This window comes from Melanerpes formicivorus, unplaced genomic scaffold (genome assembly GCF_026170545.1).
Source record: "Melanerpes formicivorus ecotype bairdi unplaced genomic scaffold, bMelFor1.0.p_v2 SCAF_222, whole genome shotgun sequence".
Classification (NCBI taxonomy): domain Eukaryota; kingdom Metazoa; phylum Chordata; class Aves; order Piciformes; family Picidae; genus Melanerpes; species Melanerpes formicivorus.
In genome coordinates, this window is record NW_027142574.1 from 284,379 (window position 1) to 303,022 (window position 18,644).

Genomic DNA, 18,644 nt, shown 5'->3' on the forward strand with positions numbered 1-18,644 from the left:
AGGAGAGGAGAGGAGAGGAGAGGAGAGGAGAGGAGAGGAGAGGAGAGGAGAGGAGAGGAGAGGAGAGGAGAGGAGAGGAGAGGAGAGGAGAGGAGAGGAGAGGAGAGGAGAGGGAGAGGGAGAGGGAGAGGGAGAGGGAGAGGGAGAGGGAGAGGGAGAGGGAGAGGGAGAGGGAGAGGGAGAGGGAGAGGGAGAGGGAGAGGGAGAGGGAGAGGGAGAGGGAGAGGGAGAGGGAGAGGGAGAGGGAGAGGGAGAGGGGGAGAATAATAGACCAGGTTGGAAGAGACCTTCAAGATCATCACATCCAACCCATGGTCTTGAAGGTCTCTTCCAACCTGGTTCATTAATGCGAACACAGGGGAAGAAAAAGGCCTAAAATTTGAGTGCCTTGTCCCTGTCCCTGGGCCTGGGGAAGGGATGTGAAGCTGTGTGGCTCTGCAGTCAGTGGTGTGTGTGATTGTGGTGGGATAGCTCTGTGCTGCTCGCTGAAGGCACAGAATCACAGAACCATGGATTTGTTTTGGTTGGAAAAGCCCTCTGAGAGCACTGAGTCCAACCATCAACCTAACACCTCCCTGGCCGTTGAACCATGGGCACTCACTGACAAACACCAGGAAAATACTGCTTCATGTTACAGGTTGGAGCCAGGTGGGGGTTGCTCTCTTCTCCAAGCCAACCCCCAACAGAACAAGAGGACACAGTCTCAAGCTGTGCCAGGGGAGATTTAGGCTGGAGGTTAGGAAGAAGTTCCTCCCAGCAAGAGAGATTGGCCATTGGAATGTGCTGCCCAGGGAGGTGGTGGAGTCCCCATCCCTGGAGGTGTTTAGGGAGAGCCTGGCTGAGGCACTTGGTGCCATGGTTGAGTTGATCAGATGGTGTTGGGTGAGAGGTTGGACTTGGTGATCTCAAAGGTCATCCAGGTCTTCCAACCTGGTTAATTGTATTCTATTCTATTCTATTCTATTCTATTCTATTCTATTCTATTCTGTTCTGTTCTGTTGTACTCTGCTCTGCTCTGCTCTGCTCTACTCTACTCTACTCTACTCCTATTCTACTCTACTCTATTCTAACAAAAAGGTCACTCACTGGATTTTTGCTAAGAAAAACAGCTAAAATTAGGGTTTTCCTTAGCTGTAAGAGAACTGGCCATGGGATATTTTAAGAGCTGTGAGCCCATGCCACTTTATCTGCAGCTGGAGTGTTCAAGAAAGGCTTGGATGTGGCACTTGAAGCCACAGGTTACTTAGTCATGAAGTGTTAGGTATTAGGACATGAGGATCTCTGAGGTCTTTTCCAACCTGGTTGATTCTGTGATTCTAAACCTGTCATTTGGTCTTAATAAGGAAGACATTGAATTTATTATTAAGTGGTTTGAAGGCCAACTCATATTTTTCCCCCCCCAGAGGCCTTTTTTCTCAGGGTTTATTTAAGGCTGGGTTGCCTTCCCCTGTGCTCAGCGTTAGCAGCGACGTGTTTTCATTCAGAACTGCCTTAGCTGTCTTTGCACACATGATGGAGGGAGAAGCTCTTTAGGCTCCAGGCTCAGCATGCCTGCCCCTGCTGAGGTGCCTGCAGTGGAGAAGGGGCTGCTTTCCTGGGCCCTCTGGGGCACTGACAGCTGTCTGTTGGGTTGCAGCGGCGGCGGCTGCAGACATGGCGTACCACCACATCCGCCCACCCATCGGCTACTCCATCCCCAAGCCCATCTCTGCCCTGCTGATCAGGGGGTGGAATGCCTGTCCAGAGGTGAGTGCCCCCACTATGGTGGGTTGAAATTCCGCCCCCTTGTCGTTCCCCCCCCCCCCCCACATGAACTTTGCCAGACCAGCTGGCTGGGGTCAGAGTGGCTGAGAGCAGCCAGGCAGAAAGGGACCTGGGGGTAGTGGTTGATAGCAGCTGATTGTGAGCCAGCAGTGTGCCCAGGTGGCCAAGAAGGCCAAGGGCATCCTGGCCTGCAGCAGGAACAGTGTGGCCAGCAGGAGCAGGGAAGTCATTCTGCCCTGTGCTCAGCACTGCTCAGGCCACACCTTGAGTCTTGTGTCCAGTTCTGGGCTCCTCAGGTTAGGAAAGATGCTGAGCTGCTGGAAGGTGTCCAGAGAAGGGCAAGAAAGCTGGGGAGGGGTCTGGAGCACAGCCCTGGGAGGAGAGGCTGAGGGAGCTGGGGTTGCTTAGCCTGGAGAAGAGGAGGCTCAGGGGAAACCTTCTTGCTCCCTACAACTCCCTGAAGGGAGGTTGTAGCCAGGTGGGGGTTGGTCTCTTCTCCCAGGCAGGCAAGCAGCAGCAGAACAAGAGGACACAGTCTCAAGCTGTGCCAGGGGAAGTTTAAGCTGGAGGCAAGGAGAAAGTTCTCCCCAGCAAGAGAGATTGGCCTGTGCTGCCCAGGGAGGTGGTGAGTCCCCATCCCCAAAGGTGTTTAACAAAGGCTTGGATGTGGCACTTGGAGCCATGGTTGAGTTGTCAGGAGGGGTTGGGTGACAGGTTGGACTTGATGCTCTCTGAGGTCTCTTCCAACCTGGCTGCTTCTATGATTCCGTTTACTCCCCTGCAGCCTTTGTCCAAGCACAGACTGTGCCCAGCCTCCCTGAGCTGCAGAGCTCAGGTGAGATCTGAGCCTCTGTTGTCTTGGCTGCAGGCAGTGTGTGGCTGGAAGGAGGATGTTCAGCTGTGAGATGAGAGCGTTCAAGGGCGGCTTTTGGTAGCTGTGCCGCACCAAGGATCAGCAGACAGGAACAAGTGTTCCTGCACTTCAGCAGGAGAGGGGAGTGTAGGTGACAAGTGTGAAGTCTTACATGTACTTTGAGGAGAGAAAACACCACAGCCACCTCAAGAAGGGAAAAACAGATGTGACAGTGACAGCCACACAGACTGTCTGGGCTGTCACGTTCAGACCAGCCCTGGCTGCCCACTGCTGGCTCCGGTGGCAGCACATTCCCAAGGCCAATCTCTCTTGCTGGGAAGAACTTTCTCCTCACCTCCAGCCTAAACTTCCCCTGGCACAGCCTGAGACTGTGTCCTCTTGTTCTGGTGCTGCTTGCCTGCCTGGGGGAAGAGACCAACCCCCACCTGGCTACAACCTCCCTGCAGGTGGTTGTAGGGAGCAAGAAGGTCTCCCCTGAGCCTCCTCTTCTCCAGGCTAAGCAACCCCAGTGGTGCTTCAGACCATCCATGGTGGAGGGAGAGCAGCAAGCCTCCCCTAAGAAGTCTTTATATCTCTGTCCTTATCAAATCTTCCAAACCAGGGTTGATAACTGGCTCTTTTCTGAGGCCATGTCCCAGCTGTCTCTCCTGACTGGCTGGATTTTACACAGATCTGGGCATCTGTACATGGAAATCATGCAGATGTTGGAGTGTGTGGGCACCTGTGCTGGCTTAGAGGAGTTGGGGCTGTCTCAGTGACAGTGACACTCTGCTGGCATTGATGGAGCAGGAGAATGATGGGTTTGCTCACAGCTTCTGGGCTTTGGCAGTGATGGAGGATAGAAAGCAGCCAGATGAATGTCATCTCTCTGAAGTGTTTCTCACACAGGACTCTGGAGATCCTTCATACACCAGGCAAGGGACCCTGGGAGCTCCTGGGAGCTGTCTGATGCCATCTTTGCACCGTGCTGCTGTAGCAGTTTCAGGGCTGCTTTTGCACAGGGCTCTAACCTGTCTGATAGCCAGGAAGCATCCCCCAAGAGAGTAGAAACCCAGCATGCCTGGGGAATGTTCCACCACGTGGGTTAGCTGCTTTAGGAGCCACAGGGCAGGGCTAGGCCTTGGGGTTGGCAGCCTTGGTCGACTGGCTGGTTTCCTGGTGCCCTCCTGGCATTTGCAGCCTTCCCTGATCAACAGTGATGTTTCATTCCTGATGAGTGGGAGTGGGTTTGGGAACCTGTGTGATCCTTCTGGTGTTGCAGGAGAGCTCATTTCGTATCACAGCTTTGTGTTACTAAACCACATACTCTGACTCTCCTGCTGGAAACAGAGTCCTGGATTGGAGTCCCTTTCCCAGCTAGCCCAGCTTAGGAAGGGAAGTTCTCATGTGCCTAAGCCTGTCCTTGTCCTGGCTGCCTGAGAGCTTTCTTACCTGCTTTGGTGAGCTGAAGCACATGCTCAAGTGCTCTGCTGAGGGAAGGGGAAGAGCCTGTGGGACTTGGAGCAGCAGTGGACTGCCATGAGCACTGCTCCCTTACTGGTTCTGTGTGTAATACCCTAGTGTGAGGCCTGGGGTACAGTGTGCCTGCAATGCAGGGCTGCTGTATTTCCCCCTGGGTTTATCTGTTGGTTCTGGAGCATGCTTTTCTCTTTGGGGAGGTTTGTCAGGGCTGGGGGTGGTTTGGTTTCCGTGTGAGTGTGAAGCAGCTGCTAATAATCATCAGCATGGAACTCACACTGTGTTTAAATTTATTAATAAGATGTCATATTAAAGTGTTGACTTAAGCACTCTGTAATGGATATAGTCACTCTGTCTTGTTAGCATTTCCACAGCTCATTTAGCCCCAACGAGAAGAAACCATCTCTGCAGAATCCTAATGCACTTGGGTGCTCATCACTCCAGCATCTCTTCATCCTGCTCCTGCTTCAGGCCAGGATGGTGGCTCAGGCAGGCAGTGGATGGCCTGAGCTTTGCACAGAATGGGGGCAAAAGCTTACTAAAACAATGTTCATTGAGGGTGCTTGGCGCTTGTTCTCAGTAACAAAGCTTTGGAGCTGCTTCTGAATAGTCCCAGGAGGGCCCCCGGGCAGGGAAGAGTAAAGAGAAGTCAATAGCTCGTCCTGAAGCAGCCACTGCACATCCACAGCGCTGCTGAGAGCTCCCTGCAGGGCTTCACAGCCATTGTTTCCCAAGGTCTTGGGTGTGCAAGAACCCTTGTGCAGTGATGCCTCCTGGGGAGACGTGTTCAGAGCAGGAACCAAAGCTCTGCCAGGGAATTAGAGCAAGCAGAGTAAGCAAGGCATCTAACAGCTGAAAAGCATCACCATACCCATGTCCAATTCACAGCATCCCACTGCAGGTGCCTAAACAAAGACATTTGCTTACAAGGAAGAGTTTTTCTGGGGGGGGAAATGGTGAATTTTGGGGGTCAGAATTTACCAAGAGGTTTGCTCAGTTTAAAAGCAGAAGAGGCAGAAAACGGAGTCTGTCTCTGGGTGGATTTACTGGATGCCAATGGAGTGCCTCCAAACTTGCACTTCCATCCTTTTGTCTGTCTCTGACTTCACTCAGGGCTCATCCCCACTGAAAACCAGCTCCCATGTCTCATGTCACTGGCACTGCTCACCAGGCACTCAAACATCTGTTCTCCAGAAACTTCTGTCTGTGGCTCTTTCCAAAGGCAAGCTGGTGACTAGCAAATGAGGCTGTGTCTCTTAAGCAGCACTTTTTTCATTAGCTGCTTTAATTTGCAAGCTTTAATTAGAGTCAGAGCATTTGCTGTAGTACCTGGGGCTTAGCTCTGTAAAGACAATAAACACTGGGTTGGTTTCAGTAAGTGCAACTCTAATGTCACTGTCAGCTCTTCTGTAGCCTTCCAAGGCAGTGCTGTGGAGGAAGATGTGGTGATGGAAATGAGGAGCTTGTCTAACAGTTAATTAAGGAATTCCCAGCTCTCCTCTGTCAAACATCATGGCATGCACTGCTTCAGTCAAGGCTGAACTTCCCAGGGTGAGCTCTGCTGTGAGCTGGAACAGGGTATTTATTGATTAGCAGAAACAGAAGGAGGTGGATTTGTCAGTGCTCCTCTCCCCAGCATGGCTGCCACAGAAAGCCACAGAAAGCACACAGAGGCAGAGACATGTCCTGGGCAGGTGATGGGGAGCAGCTGTAGGATGGTGCACATGCAGTGGTGTGAGTACACCAACAAGGGAGGGAGCAGGGTGGCCCTAAGTGAAGGTCAGGAGCTGCTGTGTCACAACCTTGTTCATCAGCAAAGAAGAGGCACAGCTCAAGGTCCAGCAGAGCCAGGATTTTACTGTTAGGGGGTTTGTAATCATGGTCTAGTCAATATTAGCTCAGATCTAATTATTAACAGAAGAGGAGAAGGATGCAAGTCAAGATGCTAACCGTTTAATGGCTTGGTTCTGGTCCTGCAGCTCCCAGCCGAGCCCAAGCAGGCTGAAAGCGAAGTCATGAAATGGTTGTGGATATCCTCTCCCTGGAGGTGTTCAAAGCCAGACTGGATGAAGCCTTGAGCAATCTGGGCCAGTGGAAGGTGTCCCTCCCACAGCAAGGAGATTGGAACTAGATGATCTTCATGATCCCTTTCCAACCCAAACCATTCTATGCATCTGTGAACTTCAGAGAAGGGGCAGGGAGGGAGCTGTGTGTGGTTCACCACCTATCCGTCTGTCACTCCAGCCACAGAAGATGTGCCCCCTTCTCCTTAACACTGCTGTGCTCTTCATTTTGTTCCCAGGGCAGACCAGAGTTCTCAGAAGTAGTCACAAAACTGGAAGAATGTCTGTGCAACATTGAGGTAAGGACTCGATGTCCACTGCCTTGGGTGTGCTGCGTGGTCGGGAGCTCAAGGGCAGAGCGGCAGCAGCAGCAGCTGAGGGGAGCGGTGGCCTTGGAGCCCACAAGCTGCTGGAGGTGCTTCATCCTGTGGGCAGCCAAGACTCTGCTCTTTGAATAGTGGTTGATCAGCTGCCAGGAGGAGGAGGAGGCTGGGGCTTCTGTGTCAGGAGCTGCTCAGAGAGGTTCACTGAAGACAGAGTGAGGAGAAAGTGCTTCCCAGCAAGAGAGATTGGCCACTGGGATGTGCTGCCCAGGGAGGTGGTGGAGTCACCATCCCTGGAGGTGCTCAAGAAAGGATTGGATGTGGCACTTGGAGCCATGGTTGAGTTGTCAGGAGGTGTTGGGTGACAGGTTGGACTTGATCTCTGAGGTCTTTTCCAACCTTATTGATTCTATGCTGTGGGGCTGCACTTCACGTGGTCCTGGGCAGAGGAGCTCCTCCCCATTTTCCCCATTCCAAGCTACTTGATTTAAAAGGAGAAGTGGCAGAGCTGGCCAGGGGCCTAGGAGAAGACACAGGAACCTGCAAACTGTTCCTGCTTTGGGCTGTGGCTGTCACACAGGCAGATGTGTGCCTTCAGCCTGGTGTCAGACCAGTGCTCAGGCAGAAAGATCCAGGGCTGCAGCTCTTGGAATCGGACTTTTCTCTGTGTGGTTGTGTGTGTGTGTGAGAGAGAGAGAGGGAGCTTTAAAAAAACCCAAATAAATAAAATAATAGAAGATCCTTTTCAAATGGATCACTGCTCTTGAGCTTAAGGGTCAGAAAAGGCAGCCCAAATCTATTGCATCAGCTGCAGCTGCAGCCAGAGCTGCTTGCTCCATGTGTGGGCGAAAGCTTTTAAGTGTGGAACAGAAGTGAAGCTCTGCATCAGATGGAGCTGGGGCGTCTCTGACCTGCCTGCTGTGAGATGCAGGCAGTGGTGATGCAGGAGGAGATCTGGAGCAAGGGCTTGTGGACAGAAAGAGGGAGGGGAAGTGTCGTTTAGCTGAGGAGTCAGACCTAGGCTCCCTGTGCTCAGAGCAGAGCTGTGTCTGGAGAGGCCTGAAGGAACCAGATCTCTGGCAAGGTTACTCAGCACTGAAGCTGATGGAGGGTGAAGGTGGGGCATTTTCACTCCCTACCCCTCCTCTCTTCCTTCTCTTTCTCTCTCTCAGCAAGCCATTCCTGCTCATTTTCAGTACCTCTGGCACCAGCAGCGGCAGGCAGCTTTTGTGGAGCCTGCTGCTGCCGGTGCTGTGTTGTGTGGTCAGTCCATAGGTACAACTGCACACACTGCTGTGCCAGCCCTGTCTGCACTGTCCCATCGGTGTGCATGCCTGTCCTGAGACACCTGGAACCTGTGGCCAGGCAGCTCTGCCGCTGTCCCAGCACAGAGTGGGAGGCCCCAGCCACGGGTCCTACAGCAGGAGCAGGGATGGCTCCCAGCTGCGCAGTGGCTGCTCACACACCCGGTGAGGCATGGCTGAAGTGATAGGACAAGAGGTAGCAGGCTCAAGTTGCACCAGGGGAGGTATAGGAGGGATATTAGGGACAATTTCTGTCCTGCAAGAGTGGTCAGCCATTGGAACAGGCTCCCCAGGGAGGTGGTGGAGTCGCCATGCCTGGAGGTGTTCAAGAAACCTGCGGCTGTGGTGCTTCCGGATATAGTTTAGTGGTCCTGGTGGTTGGGTTGCAGTTGGGCTCAATGATCTTAGAGGTCTCTTCCAACCTTAATGATTCTACGATTCTTGGGCCCCCCAGCCTCAGCTTGAGAGGCCCAGGCCATGAGGGAGTCTGCTCTGTCTGGCAGGCAGCAGCCAGCCCTCAGCTGAGCAGTGCCAGGAGGCACCACACTGTGCAGCAGATGTGTGGCACATGGCTGGGTTAAGACTAGAATAGAATTAACCAGGTTGGAAAAGACCTGAGAGATCATCAAGTCCAACCTCTCACCCAACAACATCTAATCAACTCAACCATGGCACCAAGTGCCTCAGCCAGGCTCTTCTTAAACACCTCCAGGGATGGGGACTCCACCACCTCCCTGGGCAGCACATCCCAATGGCCAATCTCTCTTGCTGGGAAGAATTTCTTCCTCACCTCCAGCCTAAAGTTCCCCTGGCACAGCTTGAGACTGTGTCCTCTTGTTCTGGTGCTGGGTGCCTGGGAGAAGAGACCAACCCCCAGCTGGCTACAACCTCCCTTCAGGGAGTTGGAGAGAGCAAGAAGGTCTCCCCTGAGCCTCCTCTTCTCCAGGCTAAGCAACCCCAGCTCCCTCAGCCTCTCCTCCCAGGGCTGTGCTCCAGACCCCTCCCCAGCTTTCTTGCCCTTCTCTGGACACCTTCCAGCAGCTCAACCTCTTTCCTGATGAGGGAGCGCTGCAGGAAGGCTCCTAACACATTCCCCACGGGGCTTTGTTTGCTTCCCAAACGCAGCTGATGTCTCCAGCCTCCAGCAACAGCAGCGGGTCGCTGTCCCCCTCCTCATCCTCGGACTGCCTGGCGGCGCGGGGGGGCCCGGGGCGCAGCCACGTCGCAGCCCTGCGCAGCCGCTTCGAGCTGGAGTATGCCCTCAATGCCAGGGCCTACGCCGGCTGCTCGCACAGGTACGTCCCACGGGGAGCTTGCTCTCCTGGCCACATCGTCCCCAAGAGCTTTAGGTTGGAGATTAGGAGCAATTCCTTCCCTGCAAGGAGTGCTCAGGCGTCGGAACAGGCTGCCCAGGGAGGCGGTGGAGGCACCGTCCCAGGAGGTGTTCGAGAAACCTGTGGCCGTGGCGTTCAGGACATAGTTTAGCAGTCGTGGCACCTGGTGTCAAGGTCCGGAGACATTAGATGTCTCGGTCCGGAGACACAGTTCTTTTAAATATTCCCGTGTTGTGAAATTAAAGGCACAAACGAGGCCAAAGTATCAACAGCTAGACTATCTATTACATAAATAAAGTGGACATAAGAAAGGAAGAGGGAGAAAATAGAGAAAGTGGACATAAGAAGGGAAAGGGAGAAAAGAGAGAGAGAGAGAGAGACGAGAGATAGAAGAGGAAAGGAATTATATTACCACACCCCTCATCCCCCCCAAGATAAAGTCTGTGGAGGAAAGGTGCTGCAGGAGATGTTGGGTTTGTAGAGACACCGTGGTGAGGCTTTTGCTGGAGAACAGCTGTGGTCCTCTGGGGAGATGTTGGGTTGATACAGGAACGGTGCTGAGGATTTGGCTGGAGCTGTGGTCCTCCGGGCAGCTTCTGTTCTCCGGAGCAGCATTGTCCCGGCTTCTCAGCGGCCTGGCCCGTCTCCTGTGTTTTTCTTCATCTCCATTTTTCTCCCCGTTTTTCTCCTCTGTTTCTCTCCTCTGTTTCTCTCCTGTGTTTCTCTCTACAAACCAGTAGTTGCTCAAGTCTTTTATACAGTTTTTTAGTCCTTAGGTATGTAGTCAAAATATTGTCCCTCAGGAATTCCAGTGGCAGGAAATCTGTGTGTTTGGGCAAGACCCTGGCTGGAGGAGGGGGGAATCTCCGTCTACCCTGTCTCCATCCAGACAAAGCTCAGGAAACAGGTGGAGATTATCTTGCCCTAAAGGCGTGATGGCTGGGTCCTTGGGTCCATTGTTGTAGTCCCGTGTTATCACGATGCAATCACAAGCTGATTTGCATCCAGGATTGGTGGACAGGATTCTTTCCACCTTCTTTGCAGTGGCTCTGCTATCACTTTATCTTTGTTGACTCACATAGAGAGAGACAAACTTATTAGACTCTCACACCTGGGTTACTGTTGGGCTTGATGATCTTGAAGGGCTTTTCCAACCTTAATGGTTCTAAAACTGCATGGGTCACCTCCCCAAAATGGGGTTGCCCTGAGGCAGGGCTGTGCCTGAGGAGAGGATGAGACTGGATGAGGCACTCAGCTCCATGGTTTAGCTGATCAGATGGTGCTGGGTGATAGGTTGGACTGGATGATCTCGAAGGTCTTTTCCAGCCTGGCTGATTCTGTGCTCTGTAGTGTGGCTGTGTGGGGAGCCAGCCATAGAAACAGACCTCAGAGCTGACCCACTGCTGGGGCAGCCAGGAAAATGATCCCTGCAGCCTTGTGTTCTCCTGTGGCTGCAGCACAGGGTGTTTGGGTGCTCTGAATGTGGTGTGAGCTGTCCTGCTGCCAGGAGCACAGCTAAGCCTGTGCAGTTTTCAGTGGGAGCAACATGAAACCAGTAGAAAATGAAGCCCAGCTTGGTATGGGCTCTAGGCACACACCCCTGCTCTGTCACATGGAACACAAGGCCACTGACTGCCCATCCAAGGGGATGGAGATGGAGGCTGTGCCCTCAACTGCCCTGCCAGCAGCTCTGGGAGGGGTGGTGTTTGTATCCCCATTTGAAACATTGCACCAAAGAGAAGCTACAAGACTTGTGTCACCAGGGAGAAGCTGACAAACCCAGGGTAGACCAGGGGCAGCATTCTGGTACCAGATGAGGTGGCTGGAGGCATCATCTGGCACAGAGCCACCAGCCTCCCTCACAGCATGGGCACCGCTCACATCTCCGAGAAGCAGTCACAGAGTCACCTGGGCAAAGACAAACGATTCGCCTTCAAAGCCTGCGGAGGAGCGGCGGGCTCGGTCGAAACGCGACCCTTTAGCACCACTTAGCAGCCAGCAGCAGCAACAGCAGAGCCCCGGCGAGACGTCCCGGCTAGCTGGGATGTGGAGCAGGCACAGCAGCTGCACCGGGGCAGAGGAGCGCAGCCAGGGGGCCTTGCCCGCTCGGGGGGTCCTGTGGAGAGGCGGCAGGCAAACGCCTGCAGGAGAGGCTGCCGTCGTGTGCAGGAAAGCACAGCCGAGAGCCAAACCTTCACCTGGCAAAGGGGTCTTTGAGAAACTGCTTTGTCCTGTGCTGCTGGAGCAGGACCTGGGGTGGCATTGGGGTCAGGACAAAGGCAGCATCAGCCAGACCTTTGTTTTCCATACAGGGACAAGTTTAGCTTGCATGAAAGAAGTGAAAATGTGACACATCCAGGCTGGGGTAGGCAGGAGAGGGAGAGCAGGGGCACTCTGCAAGCCAGTGCAGGACTGTGGCTCACCAGCCACCAGCATGGGCTGCTCTGTGCCTCGGGGGGCATTTAAAGCTGGAGGTGTCCTTCAGCACTCTGCCACACAAACCCCCAGTGTTCAAATCCACCCTGAGCCACCACATGCTCCAGAGAGGGAAGGGCTCCCAGAGCCTTAGTAGCTGTGCACTCATACAGCACACCCAGATAGAATAGAATAAACCAATTGAATAAACCAAACCAGGTTGGAAGAGACCTTCAAGATCATCGTGTCCAACCCATCAACCAATCCAACCCACCCAAACAGCTAACCCATGGCACCAAGCACCCCATCAAGTCTCCTCCTGATGATGATGATGATTGATCAAAGAATGATTAAGGTTGGGAAAGACCTCTAAGATCATCAAGTCCACCATCTCCATTGCCACCAGACCATGTGCCAGCATGCCACATCTACTTGTTCTTTGAACACCCCCAAGGATAGCAAATCCATCACCTCCCTGGGCAGCCTGGTCCAATGCCTGACCGCTCTTGCAGGAAAGAAATTGTTCCTCATGTCCAACCTAAACCTCCCCTAGTGCAGCTTGAGGCCATTGCTCCTTGTCCTGTTACCTGGGGCAAGAGGCCAGCAATGGTCTCACTCCAACCTCCTTTCGGGTAGCTGTAGAAAGCCAGGTCTCCTCTCAGCCTCCTCTTCTTCAGGCTGATCAACTCCATCTCCCTCAGCCCCTCCTCAGACTTGCTCTCCAGCCCCCTCACCAGCTTCATTGCCCTTCCCTGTACCTGCTCCCACTGACAGCAGTTTGATCTTGATGAAGGGGTACGCCGGGGTGCTCCCACCTCTGCTCGACTTCCTGGGCTGCCCCCCATTCCCAGCTACTCTGAGGACTCTGTGTCTTATGAAACATGCAGCTCCTCACCACAGCACAGACAACTCAGCTGGTGCCATCGCCCTGTACTACACATGGTGCCAAACTGCTGTGGCACCAAAGTGATTTGGGCTCTGCCCTCTCCTTTCGGTGCCTGTTTGGTGATTGCTCTTGGCATGGTGGGATGCGGAAGGCTGAGTTGGCTGCAACAGCAGTGCACTGTATGCCCATCTGACAGGGCAGCTGAACATGTCCATGCACCATGGATAGAAGCTCTCACTGCTGCTCTTCTGCTTCTTTACACCTTCAGCATTTCCCACAGAGCCCAAGGACAGTGCCTGCATGAGGAGAGGCTTTTCTCTGTTACGTGGCTCCCAGCCACCCCAAGTCAGAAGCCCAAGTCAGAGGCAGCTGGGCTGTCCTTTCTTTGTGTCTTTGCAGGGCTGGATTGCATTTTCCTTCCAGCTCTAGGAGAAGTTCTCATGCTCTGGAGACGTGATTTATCACAAATATATCCCAGGCAACCCCCAACAGAACAAGAGGACACAGTCTCAAGCTGTGCCAGGGGAGGTTTAGGCTGGAGGTGAGGAAGAAATTCCTCCCAGAAAGTGAGATTAGCCACTGGGATGTGCTGCCCAGGGAGGTGGTGGAGTCCCCATCCCTGGAGGGAAGAGCCTGGCTGAGGCACTTGGTGCCATGGTTGAGTTGATTAGGTGGTGTTGGGTGACAGGCTAGACTCTATGTCATCTCAAAGGTCTTTTCCAGCCTGGTTAATTCTATTCTAGTCTAAACTGATATGAACTGACAGCCCCCACTTCATTTGCAGCACTGGGCAACAGCCTTCTCAGGGCCTGACTTTGGATGACATGAGAAGAACCTTCCAGTACCCACCAGTTGACCACAATGGTGAGTTAAGGCAGAGTCCTGCTCTCAGCCCTTTGGTGTGGCTGACCAGGGGGAGCTGCAGCCTCCTGAGGTACCAAGAAGGTCCCATGGGAAAACCTACCTGCAAGAAAACTGGAATATGGTGTACAGGGTCCTGGGCCCTCTCTTCTCACCCTTCTCCCACTCTACCTCACACCCCAGACACTTTCCATGGTGTAGTGGCTGTGCTTTCCTGTTTCCATCTGGGTGTCTCCGTGCAGTGCCTGGCTAGCAGGAGGTTTGTGCTGGCTCAACTGGGTTTTAATCACCTTAGCACAGTGACCAGTGACACCTGGAAAGGGAGAACCAGCCAATTCCTTTAGCCCCACTGGAGCAGCTCATGGACAGCCCAGCAGCTATTGCTTCCTGCAGTGCAGCCTCCAGCATGAAGATGCTTTAAGAACACTTCTCAGAATGCTTAGTTTGAGCCATGTGAAGCTTCAAGTGGGAAAGGGCAGAAGGTTGTTGGTTCTTGTTGATGGCAAAGTCCAACAGTGTGATTGAAACACTGAGGTTTGTGTTTTGATGCCAGTCACCAAGGCTTCTTTGGGCCCCATGATTGTGGGTTCCTTGGGGGTGTTTACTTCCCCTTTCCACTTCTCCTCAGCAGGTGGGAGGCCTGCAGACAGCACAGGGGATCAGCAGGCTGGGAGCCTGTCTATCCCAAGCTGGTTTTATTGATGTCATCACTGCAGGGAACTGAGGGGCAGGGTTGCTGCTGTGCTGAGCTGCACCTGACTTTCCCCCTGCCTCTTGCAGGCTACGTGTCGGACCCCATGAGCACCATGAGGTTCCACTCCTGCAGCAGCAGTGGCAGCTTTGAAGAGAAGAGCTGAGGGCAGCAACTGTCCAGCTCCAGAGTCTCACCATCAGCCAGCAGCAAGAGTCCTCACCGTGCCAGCCTGACCCTCAGCTCCACAGTGAACAGACTGAGCTGCTGGTGGTGCCAGGTCCCCAGCCTGAGCTCTGCTCTCATGCCCTCCTCTGCTGGCCCCCTTGAGGGCTGGGGGTTTTGGTGGTGTGCAGCTGTTCTGTAACAAATGCTCTGCTCCCATCTTCACCTTTAGGAGTGTGACAAGATGAAAAATGCATCTGTTGTAGGGCCAGAGCTCCAGGCCAAGATGTCCTTAGCTTGGCCTGCACTAAGGGGCTGTCAGCTCTGACTGATAGGTGCCAGCCAAGAGCCCATCGAGAGGAGGAGCATCCTGGAACTCCACACCACCACCCAGGCCACCTTGGAGCCTGAGCTGTTCCTGTTCCCAGCTCCTGAACCTGACCTGGTTTCTTTTGGACTTCTCCACAGTCCCAGACACATCCTGTGTCTCATTTTCAGCTCCCTAGCACAGCTGCAGCTCCTCAGGGCCCTGGGCTTTGGCTCTTTCCTGCTCACTGAGAATAAAGAGATATTTAGGTGGCCAACCTCAGCCTCCCCTTCCAGAGGTTTGTTTTCCTTACCCACTTCCTTGGAGTGTTTTTCACACAGAGTGTAAGCTTTCCTTCACACTTGGCTTTACCAAAAGCAACACAGGAGCTCCAAATCAAACTCCAAACCTCTCACATCACCCCACAGCCATGCTGCACCCATGAGCTGCCTGCAGCACAGCAGCAGGTAAGGATGGGGTGGGGGCTGGTTCCCATCCAACCTTGCCTGGGCCCATCCTGCAAAGAGAGCTGTCAGGAAGAGCCAGGAGAGACAGCAGATGAGATCAGTCTGCTCACATCCTGGGCTGCATGCATCAAGAGAAGAACAGCCAGCAGGTCGAGGGAGGTGATTCACCCCCTGTACTCCACTCTGCTGAGACCCCACCTGGAGCACCGTGTCCAGTTCTGGAGCCTCTGTTCCAGGAAGGATCTGGAGGTGCTGGAAGGTGTCCAGAGAAGGGCCACGAGGATGAGCAGAGGGCTGGAGCTGCTCTGCTCTGAGGCCAGACTGAGGGAGTTGGGAGAAGAGAAGGCTCTGGCTGTTCTCCCCCAGCTTTCCCTCCCATCTGCTCAGGCCTCTCCTGCAGCCCGTCCTTGCCTGCCCCTGCCCCAGGAGCTGCCAGCTGCAGCTGGCTGTCTGGACACAGCCCCTGCCCTCCTGCAGCCAGCTCCACTCCCTCATCTCCATCTGCAGGGCTGCTCAGGGAGGCTTCTGCCACGGGCTGCTCCCCAGGGGATGTGGCTCCACACAGTCCCCCATGCCCTGGGGACATGAGCTGTGCTGTGCCCCACTCCTGCTCTGCCTTGCCCTCAGCTGACACCTCCTCTGCCACCCCTACCCCACCAGTCCCACTCTGTCCTGTTCCTCACCCCATGAAACCCCTTCTGATTCCATGGACACTTGCAGGGCAGAAGGAAAAGGACCACTGCTCAATGGTCCAATGTCAAAGCTGTGCTCTGGCAGCAAACACTGCAGGCCTGCCCAGCATGAACATCTCAGTGGGACCTAACACAAAGCTTTGCTTTAAGCTGCTGTGGACCCAAAAGCTGGCTTTGGTCTTTCCTGCCTACCTTTCCCTTTCAAAGCACTCCCTGCTGCCCAGACTGAAAACCAGCTGTGGCCTTCTTTAGTGCAGAGGGCAACAAACATGAATCACCACTTCCTAGCCCTGTACAGTGACCTGAAGTGCCACAACTGACAGCAGCAACCCCCCAAAGGCCTGCTCCTCTTGCCTCCATTCCCAATTGGAACACACAGCCAGGGGCTCTCCTTGCAGGGGCTGAGCATCTGCAGCCCCCAGCTGCTAGGGCTGGGCACTGTGGCCTGCCTGGCTCTTGGGGAGTCCTTGGGGTGTAGGGAGCCAAACAGGAGCCTGCCAGCCAGTGCTGGGCTGGGCCAGCCTTACCCCAAGCCCCTCTCCTGCAATCTCAGCACAGACCCCCAGGCTCCCAGAGTGACTCCTGACAGACACCTGCAACAGTAAAGGCTTTATTAACTGAGCAGGGAGGAGGGAGCAGGGAGGTCATTCTGCCCCTGTACACTGCACTGGTTAGGCCACACCTGGAGTCCTGTGTCCAGTTCTGGGCCCCTCAGTTTAAGAAGGAGGTTGACTTGTTGGAGCGTGTCCAGAGAAGGGCAACAAAGTTGGTGAGGGGCTTGGAACACAGCCCTGTGAGGAGAGGCTGAGGGAGCTGGGGTTGCTTAGCCTGGAGAAGAGGAGGCTCAGGGGTGACCTTATTGCTGTGTACAACTACCTGAAGGGAGGTTGTAGACAGGCAGAGGTTGGTCTCTTCTCCCAGGCAGCCAGCACCAGAACAAGAGGACACAGTCTCAAGCTGTACCAGGGGAGGTTCAGGCTGGAGGTCAGGAGGAAGTTTCACACAGAGAGAGTGATTGACCACTGGAATAGGCTGCCTGGGGAGGTGGTGGAGTCACCATCACTGGAGGTGCTCAGGAGGAGACTTGATGGGGTGCTTGGTGCCATGGGTTAGTCGATTAGGTGGTGTTGGATGATAGGTTGGACACAATGATCTTGAAGGTCTCTTCCAACCTGGTCTATTCTATTCTATTCTATTCTATTCTATTCTATTCTATTCTATTCTATTCTTCTCTACTCTACTCTATCTGTCATGCAGTAATCCACAATGCTCTGGAGAAAGGCGGTGCTCCAGAACACATCCAGTTCATCGATGATATCATCGTCTGGGGTAAAACTGCTGAGGAAGTCTTCGAGAAAGGTAACAAAATCATTGACATTCTTCTGAACACAGGTTTTGCCATCAAGCGAGACAAGGTGAAAGGACCTACCACAGAAATTCGGTTTCTGGGAGTGCAGTGGCAGGATGGACGCCGACACATTCCAGTGGATGTGGTAAATAGAGTCTCCAACATGGCAAATCCCACAAGCAAGCAAGAGACCCTACGTTTCTTGGGGATAGCGGGATTTTGGAGACTGCACATTCCTGGATACAGTCAGATTGTGAAACCTCTGTATGATGTGACTCGAAAGAGAAACCATTTCCACTGGGGACCTGAACAACAAGCAGCCTTTGACCAGATAAAGCAAGAGGTAGTTCAAGCAATGGGTCTGGGACCAGTCCGAGATGGTCCAGACATTAAGAACATTTTGTACACGGCTGCAAGTGACAATGGTCCAACCTGGTGCTTGTGGCAAAAAGCTCCAGGTGAGACACGTGGACGACCTCTTGGTTTCTGGAGTCGAGGTTACAGAGGTTCAGAGGCTAATTATACTCCAACAGAGAAAGAAATTTTAGCTGCCTATGAAGGAGTAAAATTATCTTCTGAGGTGATTGGAACTGAATCACAACTTCTCTTAGCTCCCAGATTACCAGTTTTGAATTGGATGTTCAAAGGCAAGGCTCCACACCACATCATGCCACAGACTCAACATGGTCTAAGTGGATGGCTCTGATAACACAAAGAGCTCGAATGGGAAATCTTGAAAGGCCTGGTCTAGTGGAGGTGATCTCAAGTTGGCCTGAAGGTATCAACTGTGCTAAACCTCCAGAGGAGAAAGTAACTCGTGCTGAGGAAGCTCCTCCTTACAATGACCTTTCTGATGATGAAAAGAAATATGCTTTGTTCACAGACAGTTCCTGTCGTCTTGTTGGGAACAAGCGAAGGTGGAAGTCTGCAGTGTGGAGTCCAACACGCCGAGTTGCAGAGGCGAGAGATGGAGAAGGAGAATCCAGTCAGTTCGCAGAGGTAAAAGCTGTCCAGCTAGCTCTCGACGTGGCTGAACGTGAGAGATGGCCAAAGCTTTATCTCTACACCGACTCATGGATGGTAGCCAATGCTCTATGGGGTTGGCTAAAGAACTGGAAGAAGAGTGGTTGGCAGAGGAAAGGAAAACCCATTTGGGCAGCAGACCTGTGGCAGGACATTGCTGATCGAATCGAGAGAATTCCAGTGAAAGTGAGACACATCGATGCTCACATTCCTAAGAGCAAAGCTACTGAGGAACAGCAACACAACCATCAGGCAGATCTAGCTGCAAGAGTTTCTCAAGTAGACATGGACTCTAATCTTGATCTTGACTGGAAACACCGAGGTGAGATATTCTTAGCTCGGTGGGCTCATGATTCGTCAGGACATCAAGGCAGAGATGCAACATACCAATGGGCTCGTGACAGATCCATAGACATTTCCATGGATGCTATCACGCAAGTCATCCATGACTGTGACATTTGTGCTGCTATTAAGCAGGCAAAACGACTTAAGCCCTTGTGGAATGGTGACAGATGGTCCAAGTACAAGTATGGTGAAGCTTGGCAGATTGACTACATCACTCTACCATGTTCTTGTTCTGGTAAGCAATATGTGCTTACTATGGTAGAGGCAAACACTGGGTGGTTGGAAACTTACCCAGTTCCACATGCAACTGCACGCAACACCCAG

At 53.3% G+C, this 18,644-nt stretch overlaps 1 protein-coding gene across 1 annotated transcript in view; it reads left to right on the top strand.

Annotated features, from left to right (window-relative positions):
- Positions 1-14,151, top strand: part of TNNI3K (TNNI3 interacting kinase) — an 80,590-nt gene extending 66,439 nt beyond the window's left edge. The window contains exons 21-25 of the mRNA XM_068169763.1: positions 1,637-1,746; positions 6,399-6,458; positions 8,912-9,081; positions 13,206-13,285; positions 14,063-14,151. Of these exons, the coding sequence (XP_068025864.1) occupies positions 1,637-1,746; positions 6,399-6,458; positions 8,912-9,081; positions 13,206-13,285; positions 14,063-14,139 (497 nt within the window). The 3' untranslated portion in view covers positions 14,140-14,151. The remainder of the gene's footprint in view (positions 1-1,636; positions 1,747-6,398; positions 6,459-8,911; positions 9,082-13,205; positions 13,286-14,062) is intronic.
- The last annotated feature ends 4,493 nt before the right edge of the window (positions 14,152-18,644 follow it).